The 15,778-nt window shown below is 36.0% G+C and overlaps 1 protein-coding gene across 3 annotated transcripts in view; it reads right to left on the bottom strand.

Annotated features, from left to right (window-relative positions):
* Positions 1-448: 448 nt before the first annotated feature.
* Positions 449-15,778, bottom strand: part of banp (BTG3 associated nuclear protein) — a 43,092-nt gene continuing 27,762 nt past the window's right edge. Inside the window, exons 12-13 of one of the 3 annotated variants that reach the window (XM_079414150.1) lie at positions 10,230-10,370; positions 449-2,449 (exon numbers count right to left, since the gene is read on the bottom strand). In XM_079414150.1, coding sequence (XP_079270276.1) covers positions 2,339-2,449; positions 10,230-10,370 — 252 coding nt within the window. In that variant the 3' untranslated portion in view covers positions 449-2,338. The remainder of the gene's footprint in view (positions 2,450-10,229; positions 10,371-15,778) is intronic. The other 2 variants (XM_079414152.1, XM_079414151.1) reach the window with 2 other exon arrangements.

Raw genomic sequence — 15,778 nt, forward strand, 5'->3', positions numbered from 1 at the left:
GATTATCTGTTCAAACTGTAGTTCGTGTGAAGGGGTTGAAAAATTTGAGCTTTAAAGTTCAATTTAACAACAATAGATACTGTAACTACTGGTATTTTGTAAAGCTTTTTTATTTTTTTATTTGGGGTAATAATTTAAGAATCGGCTATTTAAAGCCAATTACTTATTGACCACTAATCAGAATTGTTTTTTAATTTTTTTCATAATTTTATTCTAAAATGTTATGATATTTTATTTTAGAAATGTTCTTGACTATATTTGAGAGATTGGTATAATTTTTTTGACTTCATGGTTTAAACAGAGGTAAGTCTCTTTTACATATTTATTCTCATATACCAGTGTTTAATTTTGGCTAGGCTTATATTGGACCTGTCAAGCTCAAAAATAAATAAATAAATAAATCAACCTTTGTGATCAACCTTTTTCCTGGAAAAATGTTGTTCCTTCTGCACAAAAATAATGACTTTATTGAACTTTTGCACAGCAAAATCAACCCTGCAATATTTTGAATATAACAAAGTTGACACAAAGCATGTTTTGAAAGAAAAATAGCATTTTGGTTCAAATCATAGTTACAAGGAACACTGAAACTGAATCAGAATTGACTTTATTCTGATTATCTATTCAAGTTATATTTTTAATTTCTTTAATTTGATCATTTGATTCTAAAAAAACAAAAACCGTTCAACCCTGTTATCTTGTGTCATTTAAGTTCATAAATGTTCTTCACATTATATTCAAGAGATTTGCATCATTTTTTGATTGCATGGTTCGTTTTTAAAACTCTCATACATCTGTTTCATTTTGGTTAGGCTTACATCGGACCCGTAAAGTTCAAAAGTTCAACTCTGTTGTGGAAAAAAAGTTATCAGTGATCAATTCTTGCTGGAAAAATATTTTTATTTTTGCACAAAAATAATGACAATTCAATATTTTGCACAAATCTTCAACCCCACAATATTTTTAAAATGTAACAGGGTTGACACAAAACATGTTTTGAAAGAGAACTAGTAGCATTTAGTTTTAAATTAAAATTTCAAGGAATCCTGAAACTGAGTCAGAATTAACTCATTTACGTATTTAAGTTTAAGGCCCTGTCTATCAATTTCAAAGTTCCTGTGACAGGGTTGAAAAATTGACAGAGTACGTAACAATAAATAACTATGTGTACTTTGTTATTTATCACATATTTGGGGTAATAATTTAACAATCAACTACTGAAAACACCTTATTTGTTGACTTCTAATCTGAATTTTTTTTTTTTATTAAAAATTTAAAAAATAAATTTTAAAATCTACTTTGACATTTTGAAATCAAATGAATCAAGATGTTAAAAACTGTGATTGCTTCCAGTTTCATTCCAGTTTGACGTCTATGTGAGCTGTGCTTCAATACATTATTGACAATGACTTTTTGCAGAAATTTTGCTAATGTTGTCTGGCAGATTGTCATTTGTTACTCGAGACACTGTATTTCAAAACAAAGGTAATTTATTCAGTTTGAACAAATCCTTCATACACAAATATATGTATATTCATATATATATGAAAAAGTACATATTTCATATACTATATTAACGCAGTTCACTGTCGTCATTTTCCTGTGTATTCGTAAACTGCCCTACAAAAGCTCCACAAAACTTTCAGTAGTTTATTTTTTCTGTACAATAATGATATATGAAACAAAAAATATTTAGACTAACCATTGTGAAAACAAATTGATAATTGATGAAGACAGGTGGCCTTCAAATAAACCCCCAGATCTTCACCAATACAAACACACACGCACACAAAATTCACAAAAGGATTGCAAAACGGAAAAATCTCATATTATGGATTATATCATATTTTACACTGCTGCTTTTTTTAAATATCATATAAGCAAAAGTCTACAAAGTGTGAAGCTCATGTACTAAAAATGACACTTGTGACCGGTTTAAACCCAGTAACTCGACCGTCTGCTCGAATCTTCAGTCAAACATGCTTGTTCCTTGCGTATGAGGTACTTCAGATAGACCGGAGAGGAAAAAGCCTTCTGTTCTTTTCTGTTTTGTTCAGTGTCGGAGAGGTTGGATGAGCCAGCATTGCTTATACATTACTAAGCAGACTGGACGCCGTGACTGTTTTTGGTGGGACGGCCAGTAATTTCCATACGAGCTGACATGTTACAACAAATTGCATTTGTTTTACTTGGAATTAGTCAAAAATTGTTGACTGACAGCAGTGGTTTTGGTAGATAATTTTAGTCTGAGTGGCCACACTCCTTAGGTTCGCCCTCTCCTTGACACTTAAGCCAAATATCTTTGTTTACGCACATGTGAGAAGTTTGCACGAGCGACTCAAGTGCCTGGCATCTGGATCTGAACCACCTCTCCATTCTCGGGTTGCTGGAGCTGAATGGCCTCCTTCACGTCCATCTCCGCCTGCAGCGCTGGAGTCAGAGCTTCAGCCTGAGAATCAAAAACAGTGAATGTGTCATTTTTGTGTCATTAGAAAACCAAATGCAACTGCAAAAATGATTGCTTCAAACAGGTTTTCTGAACATTTCCTCCATCTGCCATCTCCATCTGTTTCACCTCAAATTCACACCACTGGATGAAATATTAGGGCTAATTTTACCATGTCGACCTGATCCTTGAAAACCATAAACAAAATATGCAAGGACAAAAGTTCACATGCAGGATAAACATGGTTTGTGCTAACTGCAATGTATTTTGTGAAGTGAATTATGAATTTTATTAATTGCAAGATTAAAAACAAAAATGAACAAAAGTCTCAAGAAATAAAGTTGCCTAACCCTAAATAGGGGAAAAACATTAATTTAATTAATAAATATTTAGGCTGTGTGTATATATATATGTATGCATGTATGTATATGTGTGTTCGTTCATTTGTTTTTTTGCTGAGGCAATTCTACCACAATATGTTTTAGAATTTTTTTGTGATATTTTGCAAAATGTATTTCAGAAAGTGTTGTTTTTAAAATTTTATTCTTGAGCAAAAATCGGACTGGAATAATGACTATTGGAAATTCAGCTTTGCATCACAGGAATAAATTACATTTTGAAATATATTACAATAGAAAAGAGTTATTTTACATTGCAATGTTTTTGACTGTATTTTTTAATGAAATAAATGCAGCCTTGGTAAACAAAACAATCTTCTTTCAAAAACATGAATAAATGTGGTTTCTTAGCAATTGGTCCATATGGAAAAACAATAAAAAATAAATAAGAATTAAAAAGTAAATTAAAAACAAACTTTATTTTAGGCAAGGTCATCAAAATGTTTATTTTCTGCAATTTTATTGTGTATGTACACACACACACACACACACATATATATATTTATATAAAATAAATATACATTTATTTAACATTGAAGTCAATTTATTTAAATAATTTTTTTTTTCCCTGATGTCCAGTAATGTTCTTAATTTTTATTAATTTTTATTTGGTTTTAGTTTTATTTAAAATAATAATAATTCTCCCAGTATAGAGTTATGATATTTGCAGCCAGTGTAAAATCCCTGATGTTATAGGAAGTTGACCAAACAGCTGAATACTACATTAACTCGTGAAGTTCATAGTGACAGTGTATGGATGGACATGGATGGAAACACCCAAATGAATTCTTGGCATTAAAGAAACAACACTGAATGGAAAGGTCTGTCAGAAACACGTTCTGAAGTGTCTGTTTGATTAAGATACCATACATAATCGAATCACTGTCAGTCAGCTGATACACATCTATCACCTCACGCTATATCCCGTCATTCGCCCAGGCTTAATACGTCCCGTTTTACCATATTGATGGAGGCAGTGAAAGCAGACAAATACAACGCTGACAGGTGTACAGATTGATACAACGAAAACAAAGACCAAGACAACAAGAAGAGATGGAAAACCAAGAGGAAAGTAAAAGGTCAGATGAAGGCTACACTTTATCTCAGTCGTCGAAATGAAAACACTCCCTCAAAAAAAAAAAGAAGGGCAGAGGGAGTGATGCAGGGGGAGACAACACAGGATGAGTCACTTCAGAGTATGAGCAGTGAGTCATTTCTTCCTCAACGCACGCCAGAGAAACAGCCCGCACACCTGCACGGTGCAAAGCTCAAACTGTACTCAAGGGCACGGCCCCCAAGTGCCAAGACTCTTAAAACACAGCCCACCAGATGCGAGACACTATATATATGTGCTTTTCATCTTAGGTGCTAAGTGTAAACTCCTCAGGGGCCGATTTCCTGCGGCTCCACAAGAGGGCACTTATTAGAGTCAATGATTGAATGGCTCAAAAGCACCAGTTTCAAACAGCTCTGAGTAAGTGAGCTGACACTTCTGTCGAACTGCACAGAAAACAGAGCTTCCTGGCCGGAAACATCTCTTCATTTTCGACCAGTTTTATCTGTGGCGATCGAATGTGCGATATGGAAGCTATTAAATGAAAAAAATGAAGGGGTGTGTTCATGAAAAATGGCTGTAAACACTACCACATGTTTTGTGCAGCAGATGAGAGCGATTGAATTAATCCTGAAATTCACATAGGAAGAAGCGACGTGACCTCAGGATGGCGGCTGATGCCAACAGGGAGATCTGAGCATCATATGTGAGACGCAAGAAGACGGCTGTCTGAAATCATTCAGCTTCAAATTAAATGATTCAAGTGAAGGAGTTGACCAATTATGAAGCTTTACAGTAGTTTATAGCACTGGATGTCATTTCCTGGCTTCTTAGCTCATCGAGTAGGTTGCAATAGGTCAATAAAGTAAAAATTAAATTATTTTTTTATTTACTTAATTTCTTACCTGAGGTCTACTATTAGTTTTTTATTTATTAATTTTTTGTGATCATGATAATTTATTTTTGTCCCTGACGTCCACTTAAAGGGGTCATCGGATGCCCATTTTGCACAAGATGATATGATTCTTTAGGGTCTTAATTAAAAGTCTATAACATACTTTGGTTAAAATTTCTCAATGGTAGCGTTAAAAAACACCTTTTTAAACCTGTCAAAATCAGCTCAGTTTTTAGCAAGCTACTATAGTCCATGGCCCTTTAAATGCTAATGAGCTCTGCTCGAGCCCCTCTCTTCCGTGGGGTGACGAGTAGTATTGTTTACTTCAGCCATGAAACTGGCTAACTAGCACATATTAGGAAAGGCGATTTGCAAAGATTCATAAAAAACCCTTATACTCACTTCTTCTGTAGATGAAGCTGGATCACGAATGATTCGCGCGGACATAGACACATTTAGGCAGATCGGCGCATTCACTTCAAAGCGAAAGTAATGTTAATCCTCTGCATCTTCAGCGGCTCAGATGTCGGGAGTAAATGACGACTGCTTTATTCATTATTACATCCAAGAACTAAACACTTCAATCACTTAATCTGAGACATCTTGTCTTTCCCTGCTCCCTTTCCCTTTCCCTGTCAACACAATGGCGGACAGCTCACAGCTCACTCAGGGCGGGTCTAAGGTGAGACAGTCTTGTCGATCAACTCTCGTGGGAGCAGCCTGTACAGAACTACGATTTAAAAAAAAAAACCACTGGGTAGATTTTTATCATTATAGGGTGGTTGTGTACACACACTTCCAACACACATTCATGTCCAAACAACTTGAAAAGTGAATTTTGCATCCGATGACCCTTTAATATGCACTTAAACATTTATTTTGTTTTTGTAATCATTATAACTTTATTTTTGTCCACAATGTCCACTTAAAATCCACTAATAACCATTTAAAAACGCATATATATATATATATATATATATATATATATATATATATATATATATATATATATATTATTGTTATTATTATTATTTCTTTGTAATCATTAGATTTAATTTTTGTCCCTGATATCTACTTAAAATTCACATACTTACCTACTTATTTATTTTTTATTTACTTGAATTTTTCCCTGAAGTCTACTAATTTTCTGAAGTTTTTATTCATTTTTTGTAATCACTATATTTTATGTTTGTCCCCAGTGTCTAATTAAAATCCAAATATTTGGTATGCATGTATGTATTTATTATTTTATTTTATAAAACATTTAAAAAATTATTTATTTTTTTATTTCATTTTATTCTCACCAAGGTTCATTTCTACTCTTAATAATGTTGTTAAAATATATAATTTAACAAAATTAGATTTTTATATTTTATTCTAAAATTGCTGTTTTTGACACGCTTTCCAACTAAATATGACAAGAGTCCAAGTTTTAAATGAAAAACGCTGCACAACACAACAATCACAGCCAATCAGATTATATATGATCTTTTAATACACAGCTCTGTGGAGCAGGAATTTGGACCAATAGGATCTCACGGTGGGTGTGGCTACGAAATTTTACTGTGGGTGTGGCTACAATAAAAGAAATGGATGAAAAATCGAATCACAGCTGCAACTAGTTGAGACTGGTTAGGATGTCAAATCAAATTAATTTATGTATGCATGTATGTAGAAACTCTGCCTAAATTTTTAAAAATAAAAATATATGAAATACATAATGTCTTTATGCAGGTTGCGATATAGTTTTAATTTTTTAGAAGAAAGAGAAAATGTTATTAAAAATTTTGATTAAAAAAACAGAGTAAGATATTAAACATGCAAGAATTGATTTACATGTAAACAAATTTCCCACCAAATAATTTCTCCAAAAACAGCAGGTAGTTTTTCAGTTCTCTAACTTCAGCACAGCTCCACTGAGTTAGCTCATGCCATAATCCATATTCATTTCCTCTGACTGCTGTTTGTGACAAACCACCTGTCGGCAGTAATCTATAATCGATTCGCAGATTCGTACAAGAGAGACGTACTCTCTTGATTGCGTCAAATGTTGCGCATGCGATGCTCTGTTCAAGCATCAAAGCCCATTAACAACTTTCCAACAGCTTTGATGTGTATAGTATAATTGCAGAGCCAATTTGGAAGGAGTTCAGACCACCAAGGAAAGCAATAAGTGAGGCTAGAGGTAAATTAAGACCCTCTGATGGGGTCTGGGTAAGCAGGCAATCATCAGGCCGCTCCCACAAACTGCTTTCCGGGGTTTGCTACAGCCTGCCTAGACAAAGATGAGACACTACATATTTGAGGGTTGGCCAAAACGCAAGTATGTGTATCGGTGAGAGAAAGAGGAAAAGAAAGATGCAGGTCACTCAGATAACAAGCCGTACAACAAATCTGGCCCAGTAACAGTGCATCCAATGAAAGACTGCACTTCAAAGAGAGGAAGGGGAACATTTGTTTGTTTATTATGGCCTTTGTTTACAACAGAGTATAGAGAAGGGGGAGGGGCTTAGAGATAAGAGGTCTTGGTGATGTCATCGGTAAAGGAAAGTCGTTTAGATTACTTTTTTTTAATAACGTGCAATGATGAACTGTGCACAAAGTGCATTAACAAAGCAAATTGAAAAAAGTACTGATTTTAAGCAGGCAATGCCCTTTAAGACTATTTAAACCATGATCGCCCAAAGGTCTAAAGAGGTTTTAGTTGTACCAGCTTAACCACTTTAAAGGGGAATTGTGGTAAAGGCCTAGTCCTCCTCCCTGTTACCAAATAGTTCACATTCCCGTGCTCACAAAAGCCATATTGGGGGTGCGTGCTAGTGGGCTAAGTGTCTGCGGAGCGTTTGAGAACACATTTTTAAAAAATGTAAGAGGGATGTATACAACAAAGGGCTTTGAAATGTTTGATGTTCTCATTGTTGATTTTACACATTTTTTTTGCCTCAGTATTTTGACTTTCAATTAAAGTATTTTAATTTTGTCAATATGTCATTATATTCGTTCGTTGTAGTTCATTTCACTCAATATTATTTGACAATAATGTGCAAAATGACAAAAACATGTGTCAAACAGAAACAGTCCAAACTTAAAATTGCCACAGCATTTCTACTCTTTTGGATTAATGACTTTCCATGATTTTCAAAACTATTTTTTTTTTTTAAAGTTACATTTCTCATCATAACAATGTCATGATTTTTTAAAGCTTTTACTAATTTTTCTATCCAATTACATTTATATTTAGTCATTTAGCAGATGCTTTTATCGAAAGCGACTAACAAATGGAAGCAATTTCCAGGTTTTCCATGACCATGGCAACCTTGTATGTAACATTTTGAAACGCTTATAAAATGCATGATTGATAGTTCCTGTCTTAAAAAAATGTATAAATAGTGCGTTTTTAATATATTGCCGTGTTAATGATATGCATTAAAGCACCCACTGTATACACTAAAGGAATAGTTCACACATAAATCAAAATTAGATGAGTTTGTTTCTTCATCATAAATTTGGAGTAATTTAGCAGTATATCCCTTGTTCACCAGTGGATCCTCTGCAGTGAATGGGTGCCGTTAGAATGAGAGACCAAACAGCTGATAAAAACCTCACAATAATACACAAGTAATCCACACCACTCCAATCTTTCAGTTAACATCTTGTGATGTGAAAAGCTGCTTGTTTGGAAGAAACAAATCCATTATTAAGAGTTCATAATTCATAATAATTCTTCCTCCAGAGTAAAAGTAAATCTCCTTTTGTTGTATTGCATCAAAATCCACTGGCATTTTTGTTTAGAATGGTTTTTTTGCTTGTAAACGGTGCTTGATCTGTGCATATTTCTCTCTTGATTCAGATGAGATGAATTTTTCACTAGAGAATGCATTATGAATTATGGACTCGAATTTTAACCAGAAGCAACAGTTTCAAGCTAAAAATGCATTAATGATGAATTTGTTTCTTGCAAACACTCAGCTTTTCACTTCACAAGATGTTGATTGATGGACTGGAGTGGTGTGGATTATTGTGATGTTTTTATCAGCTGTTTGGACTCTCATCCTGACGGTACCCATTCACTGCAAAGGATCCATTGGTGAGCAACTGATTTAATGCTACATTTCTCCAATTCTGTTCTGGTGAAGAAACAAACTCATCTTGGATGGAGTAAATTCTTAGCTTAAAGGTGCTGTATGTAGGATTGAACTAGGTATTGCAGTCCAAATTCAAAATATTGGAGAGGGTTTGTTTCACCCAGCACCTCCTACTCAGACTTGATGCGCACGCAGGTTGCCAGATTAACGACACCAACAGGAACGAGTGCACATGACGATGAATGGCATGAAATATGCTGTGTTTTCCACCAACTGGCAACCTGGGGAGCTGAAATACAATTGGGTAAACTGGTAGTGGGCAGGTTTCACAAACCAAAACAGAGACCGACATTCCGGCCCGGAACGCACATTTTCAAAGGAGAATAATTTACTGTAGCACTGTTTTTCAGATGAACAAATATGTTAATTTAGCATGTTTCTTAAATATCTGCAAACATCTTATGGTATTTTTATGCTTTACTAGTGTCAAAAACTTACATATAGCACCTTTAATTTCATTTTTGGGGCGAACTATTCCTTTAACTCAAATCATTTTGTGTGACAGTTTTTTTGTCTCCCCACAAAATCTGTGCCACCCAAAATTTGACCCACTAATTTCACATCATGAAGATTTAACACTGATTGTTCTTTGTTTCACATTAAAAAAAGTTTTTCTTCTCCAAAGACTGAAACGCAAAAGCAGATGTCAAATATGCAAGTCAAATCGTGCCTGCGCTCCTCAACCCTAGCTTGAAGCCTCACATGAATCAAACACGTGAGTGTAGCTGGGGAAATGTGGTGACCTGTGATGACTTTCGACCTCTAAATGTGTTTGAATATGCGTGCACGCCATATAGCGGCTCTGAAACGCGGTAACAGCATCATGGGGAAGTGATTAGAGTAAAAACACACATCAAGGAGCGCTTGAGCATCTTGAGAACTTGATGTAGCACATGAGATGGAAAAGAGGGATAAAACTTAGAAAATAGACAGGGAGGAAAAGGGCTATTTATTATTCCAAGGAAAAACAAACTGATCTGGGTTGCTGATTAGCCGAAAGTGAGGGCAGAGAGCAGGTTAAAACCCCTGCCTATGATTTATAGAAAGAATACACGGTGAGAGAGCGAGTTTGATTATGCATATTGGTCACTACACCACCCAGCGGCATTGGCGCAGTATTGCCACCCACCACAAATTGGTGCATTCATCACACCCTTGTGCGACATCGGTAAGTCATTTCAAGACAAAAAAAACACTCCTCTCTGAAATAAAACAGCTGTACGCCATAGATAATGTTGACAACATTGATGAAAACGTTATTACAGTAAGTTGTGTTTGTGGCTAAACTTACTTGCACTGCACCAGTGTGGTCGGTCACTGTTCCCAGCTGGACATATTGCACCTGAATATCGTTACCCTGGAGTGGAGACGCATCAACCCCGCCGGTCCCGTCGGTCGATGCCACTGCGATGAGCTGCGGTCCTCTTAGAACCTAAAAAATAGACAGGAAAATTGAGAAACATTAGCACTGTGCTAACATTTGAGGAAACAAAGTCAAATTATGCCGAATGCTTATTTATCTGTGGGGAAGCGCTCTAGACACAATACAACTGCTAAATTTCCCAACATGGCTACATAGTTGTAGTAAGAATCATTCCTAAGTGACGATGTGACTCATTTCGGTGACTAATGCTGCCTTACATGTGAACGGTGTGACTGTCACATTGGAGTCAGACAGTAAAATGCAGTAGAAGCTGTTCTCTAAATTACCAGCACAAATATTTTTCATATGAAGAATCAAAACAACCAGATGAGCGTTTAAATTTCATGCCGCTAAGCTTTCTGGGTATGCGGTTACTTTTGAAATGATTTTCTTTTATCTTGGTAGATGTGCATCAGTACAGCTAAAATTGGTAAAAATACTAAAAATGTTTTTTGGAAATTGAAATAAAGTATTAAATGAGAAGCTTAAGTAAGCTTTCGTATTAAAGTATTTAAAAAAAAAAAAAAAAACATATGTTGCTTTGCCAAATAACTGAGATGAAGTTTACTAAATTACTAAAACAGAAAAAAATAAAGCTATATGGAAATAAATAAAAAACTAATTAAAATGACAAAAGCACATTAAATTAAAAGCTTCGCTAACTTAATTAAAACTTAAACTAAAAGGAAAAATGAAAATATAAAAATAAAAATTAAATCAATATATTCATAAAAAAAACTACTACTACTAATAATAAAATAACACTGATGGGTGGATGTTATGTACATATTTACATTATAAATATGGATGGATTTTGAAGTCCTTCCACAAAAATAAAGATATATCCTAACACCTCCAATCTCATGACATGCAATAATTCAAATTTCTGGCGGGACAGTGTTTTAAAAACTATTCATATTCAAACTACAAGTTAGTTATAACTAGGGAAAAACAAAACCAATAATAAATAAATAAAAACATAAACATTAATTAGCCAGTAGCTAATTAATGACAAAAGACAAAAAGAAGTAGCTAAAGACATTGAAGCTGTTTTTTTTTGTATTAGGATCTAAATAAAAGTCAAACTCAAACAGACAACTTCACACACACACAAAAAAAAAAGATCATTATAGAAATTTCAGGATCTTTCTTAATTACGTTTTTAATTAATTTTCTTTATTAATTTAAAATAAATATTTTTACATATATTAATAGCTACAATATATATTGAAATATTCTGCAGAGTTTTTGATTGTATTAAACAAATGCAATCATCTTTTTGTGTTTTCCACTAGTTATTCTCAAAAGCTGCGTCTAGGATCAAATTTTCCTCAAAATGTTATTTATGAGTGGAAGGTGAGATTCTGATGATAATTTGATTTTAATATGGAGATGATTCACATCCATGATTATCTAAGTATGTTCCAATGCCTTGTGTAAATGAATCATTGTGCTTTCCTTTCTAAAACTATTACCACTTTCTTCCTTTCTAACCATCATCATCATATCCATCATCCCATTGTTTAAACAAAATTACATTTCTCACAGTTTACATTTTAATCTGCTAATGTTTCCACTCATTCTATAGCTTATGCAACTGCCTGTCATAAGCCTCACTAATGTGCACCTGTATTTCAGCTCCTTTTTCACATTGTCAGGAAGTTCAAAAGTCCAACATTGCATACAGTATGCAAACACTGTCAAATGAGTAGGAAGCTCAGTACTAAGTATTTACAATACAGTAGGCAAACAACATCGGGATGAGGTACAACATCTGCTGGATTCTGAAGTATGCAACTTTGGGACACCTTGCTTTCCCATAAAGCAACTGGAGCAGAAGCCGTACAATTTGAAAAGTCAAGAGAAAAAAAAAATTAAGTTCTTCATTGAATTCAACATTATGATAATTCATCGATTCAGGCGGAAATGCTTTCCATTCTCATAGTAACAGGCCAATCAGGATTGTCAGAATGCATGTGGTATAATATAAAACTGACAGCTTGAATGCTCTTGCTTGGTTGCCAAGTCTGAAATTTTGATCTGGTGTTTAAGTGGTGTTGCAAACCTAATTTAAATCAAGCCAGGGATTTACTGCATTTCCTCATGCACGTGAAACTGATTCTGCATGTGTGACACATCCGTGTCGTGGCTTAACGGTTAGAGAGTCGGACTCGTAATCCAAAGGTTGCGGGTTCGAGTCTCGGGCCGGCAAGGATTGTAGGTGGGGGGAGTGAATGTCCAGCGCTCTCTCCACCCTCAATACCACGATTGAGGTGCCCTTGAGCAACGTTCATAACTGGCTGCCCACTGCTCCGGGTGTGTGTTCACTGCTGTGTGTGTGCACGTTGGATGGGTTAAATGGGTTAAATGCAGAGCACAAATTCCAAGAGCACTTGACTTCATCCAAACGCTCATCCTAACAGCCCCATGTAAGGTCTAGTTTCAAGCTGAGCTCTCACAAACACACATCTCTCCAATCTGTGCCAAATCCTTGCAAAACAGGCACATAAAAGCAAAACCACTTGCATATTAATGCATGATCGAATACTCTCACACATAGCGTTCGAATACGAAAACATCGATTACACATCATCTGACCACTGAAGGCGCTCTGATGTGGTCACAATGGTTTTGGATCCCAAACCTTCCCTTCAATTGCTGGCGCTAGTCTTCAACCTGAACTGCGAGTCAGTCATTTCTTGATTGCAGCAGTTGACCGTTTCCACATGCAAGCTGTTCATTCAAAAACGGCCAATTCTATGTGGGATAGAATTTAAATGAAACGTGAACTTCAGACTAAACACTAATTGTTAATCATTACAGCTCTGCTGCGACTCCACGTGGTGACACCTCTCTGGTTTGTCTTGACAACATCAGTGCGTCGGAGCACCAGTGTGGGCATAAACAATCAAATCTGAGTCTCCCCAAGTGGGAACAGAACTGCCATGCACTCCCAATTAGGAAAAAGAAAATCTGCTGCGCTGCACAAAAATCCCACAATAACCCCAATTTCCCCAGGTGTAAGGAAAATATGTTAATATTTTTACTTAATGGCTATGCCACATGACAGTCACTGCATTAACACTTTGGTCAAAAATGGTATGAATATTTTTCAAAACCACATTAAATAATTTTCTTTATCATAGACACTTGTGTGTCACTGACCCATTTACTATGGTAAACAAAGAATAGCATGAGAACAACTAGAGGATGGCCCAGCAGGTCTTAAACACAAACACATGCACAAGTACAAAGATGCACACACAAACATCTGAAGTTATTGGGAACAAGAGTAAGCTCACAGCTGAGGGATGTCTTTTTACATTTCCCGTTTCTCATTTCATCATTTATCTGAACCAGAAAACTGCAAAGACACACACAGGAGGTACCAACTTAAAACTTGGATACTTTCTCATGCAGACAATCATGAAAACAATCAAATAAAGCGTGCCGCTCACTGAGCATCCATTTGACATTTTGAAACCATCCATCAGGCCTCATAAAAAGAAGGAAATGCACTTTTTCCGCATTAAAAAGTGCGTTTTGGGAATTTACCCGTTGAATAATACTTGTCAAAGCAAACACAGCTACAACAACATTAATTTTTAAACTGCAAGTGAGGTTTGTTTGTATGCTCAGCTGTGCTACTTAACACAATGAGAGTTTTATGATGCTGGGAGAACGTCTGCGATCGTATAGCAATGTAAACCCGTTCTCATCGCTTGATTTCTGGCCTCGCAACTATTCTCAAGACAACTCTCCAGTCCATCGAGCATGGGAATGTGGTTCCAACACAATCAAATAAAGTAAAGCTAATTCAAAACACGCATCACTTCGGAGACGCTATTGAAGTCGTCCAAAAGTTGCTACAGGTCTTGTATTGTTACGAGGCTGATGTGTCACCAATCTTGGCCAGAAAAAGGTGAAATTCAGAGCTAAAGCAGTCATGATGTCACAACGTGCATTCAGAGTTGAACTGGTGTGTTCGCATGAGGTCTGCCGACTTTGACAGAAATGAAAGGCCTCGTTTGAGACATTAGTTATCTGTGTTCTGTTTGTCATTAGCGAGTAAATCAAGCTCTCAGAGGAAACAGAATAAATAACCAAGCCAGTTGTTTGCCTTCTCGCTCATGGCTGGATTGAATTCACATTGAAAGGCAATTGAAACTGAAATGGATCATGCCCTTTTCTCAAGGGTCTCCATGAGCTAACCTACCCCTGTGCCCATGCAACCGGGTTTCTTTCGAAAACAGCCAAACTTCAAATCTGCTATCTCTATAGAGGCGAACTGCCAAACAAAGGGTTTAAAAATTGGCAGAGAGAGTCGAGATCCACTGTCAGCTTGGGTAGATGGAACTAAAAGCAAACAAGAAAAAAAGGACCCTGAATAAATCTTTCTCGTATGTAGTAATGCTTTCAGCAGCAGAGTAGGACAGCAAACACATTGAGGATCTGGAGCAAAAACAACGAGGAACAAAACAACAGCAGCTTAATGCAAAAAACATTTAGTTTGTGGCCTTGCTGAAACATAACAACCAACTGTGCAAACACGGTGTTCCTCCCAAACTCCATTTTTCATTATTGCCGTTCAAGTATCATCCTCAGTGCATGCGATTCTCGACTAGCTATAAACTATAAAGTCATCAAAATCATGAATTCCCCTGAAAACTGTATGAAAATTGGTTAGTATTTACTAATAAGCTTGATGAGATCTGCATGCTTCATCACGATTTGTTATGCAAGTCCCAAAAATAGTTGTTTTTTGCACAATTCAATAACTGTGTTGTGAAAGAGGTCAGTCTCCCAGCAACATTTACAGTTCCCTCATACCCTCAAGAGCTGTCAGTATGACGAAAAAAGTCTCTCTGGAAAGGTAAACACTTCCGCCCAATTTCTACACAAGTCCAACAACTTGTGCATCTGCAGCGGGCCAGACCTAAGCCAGGACAGATGTGATGGCCTAACTGTTCTGAGAGAGAGAGAGAAAGAGACAGACAGAAAGAAAAAGGGCCAACAGGTCGTTGGACAAACTGAGTGAACTCCTAAAACCTTCAGAGAGTCCTACATCACTTCTGCTGCAAAACCTCCCACAAACAGACAGAGGAACTTCGGAATAAAAAAACGGTTGTACAGTAAAGACAGGTCTAAATTTGTATACAAAATCAGTTTGTTTCACCCCGACACTGAACGCTATCTAATGAGGACATCTGCGGACATTTGAGCTCAACGGCTAATTCCTGTTTGACGAGTATGTGGTTGATGCATAACAAAAAAAAGTCTCCACACAAACAAGCTAGTCTCATAATATACAGTATTAGCCTTGCACGGGTGGTGCCATCACTAATATCTTCTTAAACCCCAAACTATATTTTTATTTAATTCTTTAAAAGTCCAATTTGGAGGGCTGCCACCATCAA

This window comes from Barbus barbus (assembly GCF_936440315.1).
Source record: "Barbus barbus genome assembly, chromosome: 50".
NCBI classification, from domain to species: Eukaryota; Metazoa; Chordata; class Actinopteri; order Cypriniformes; family Cyprinidae; genus Barbus; species Barbus barbus.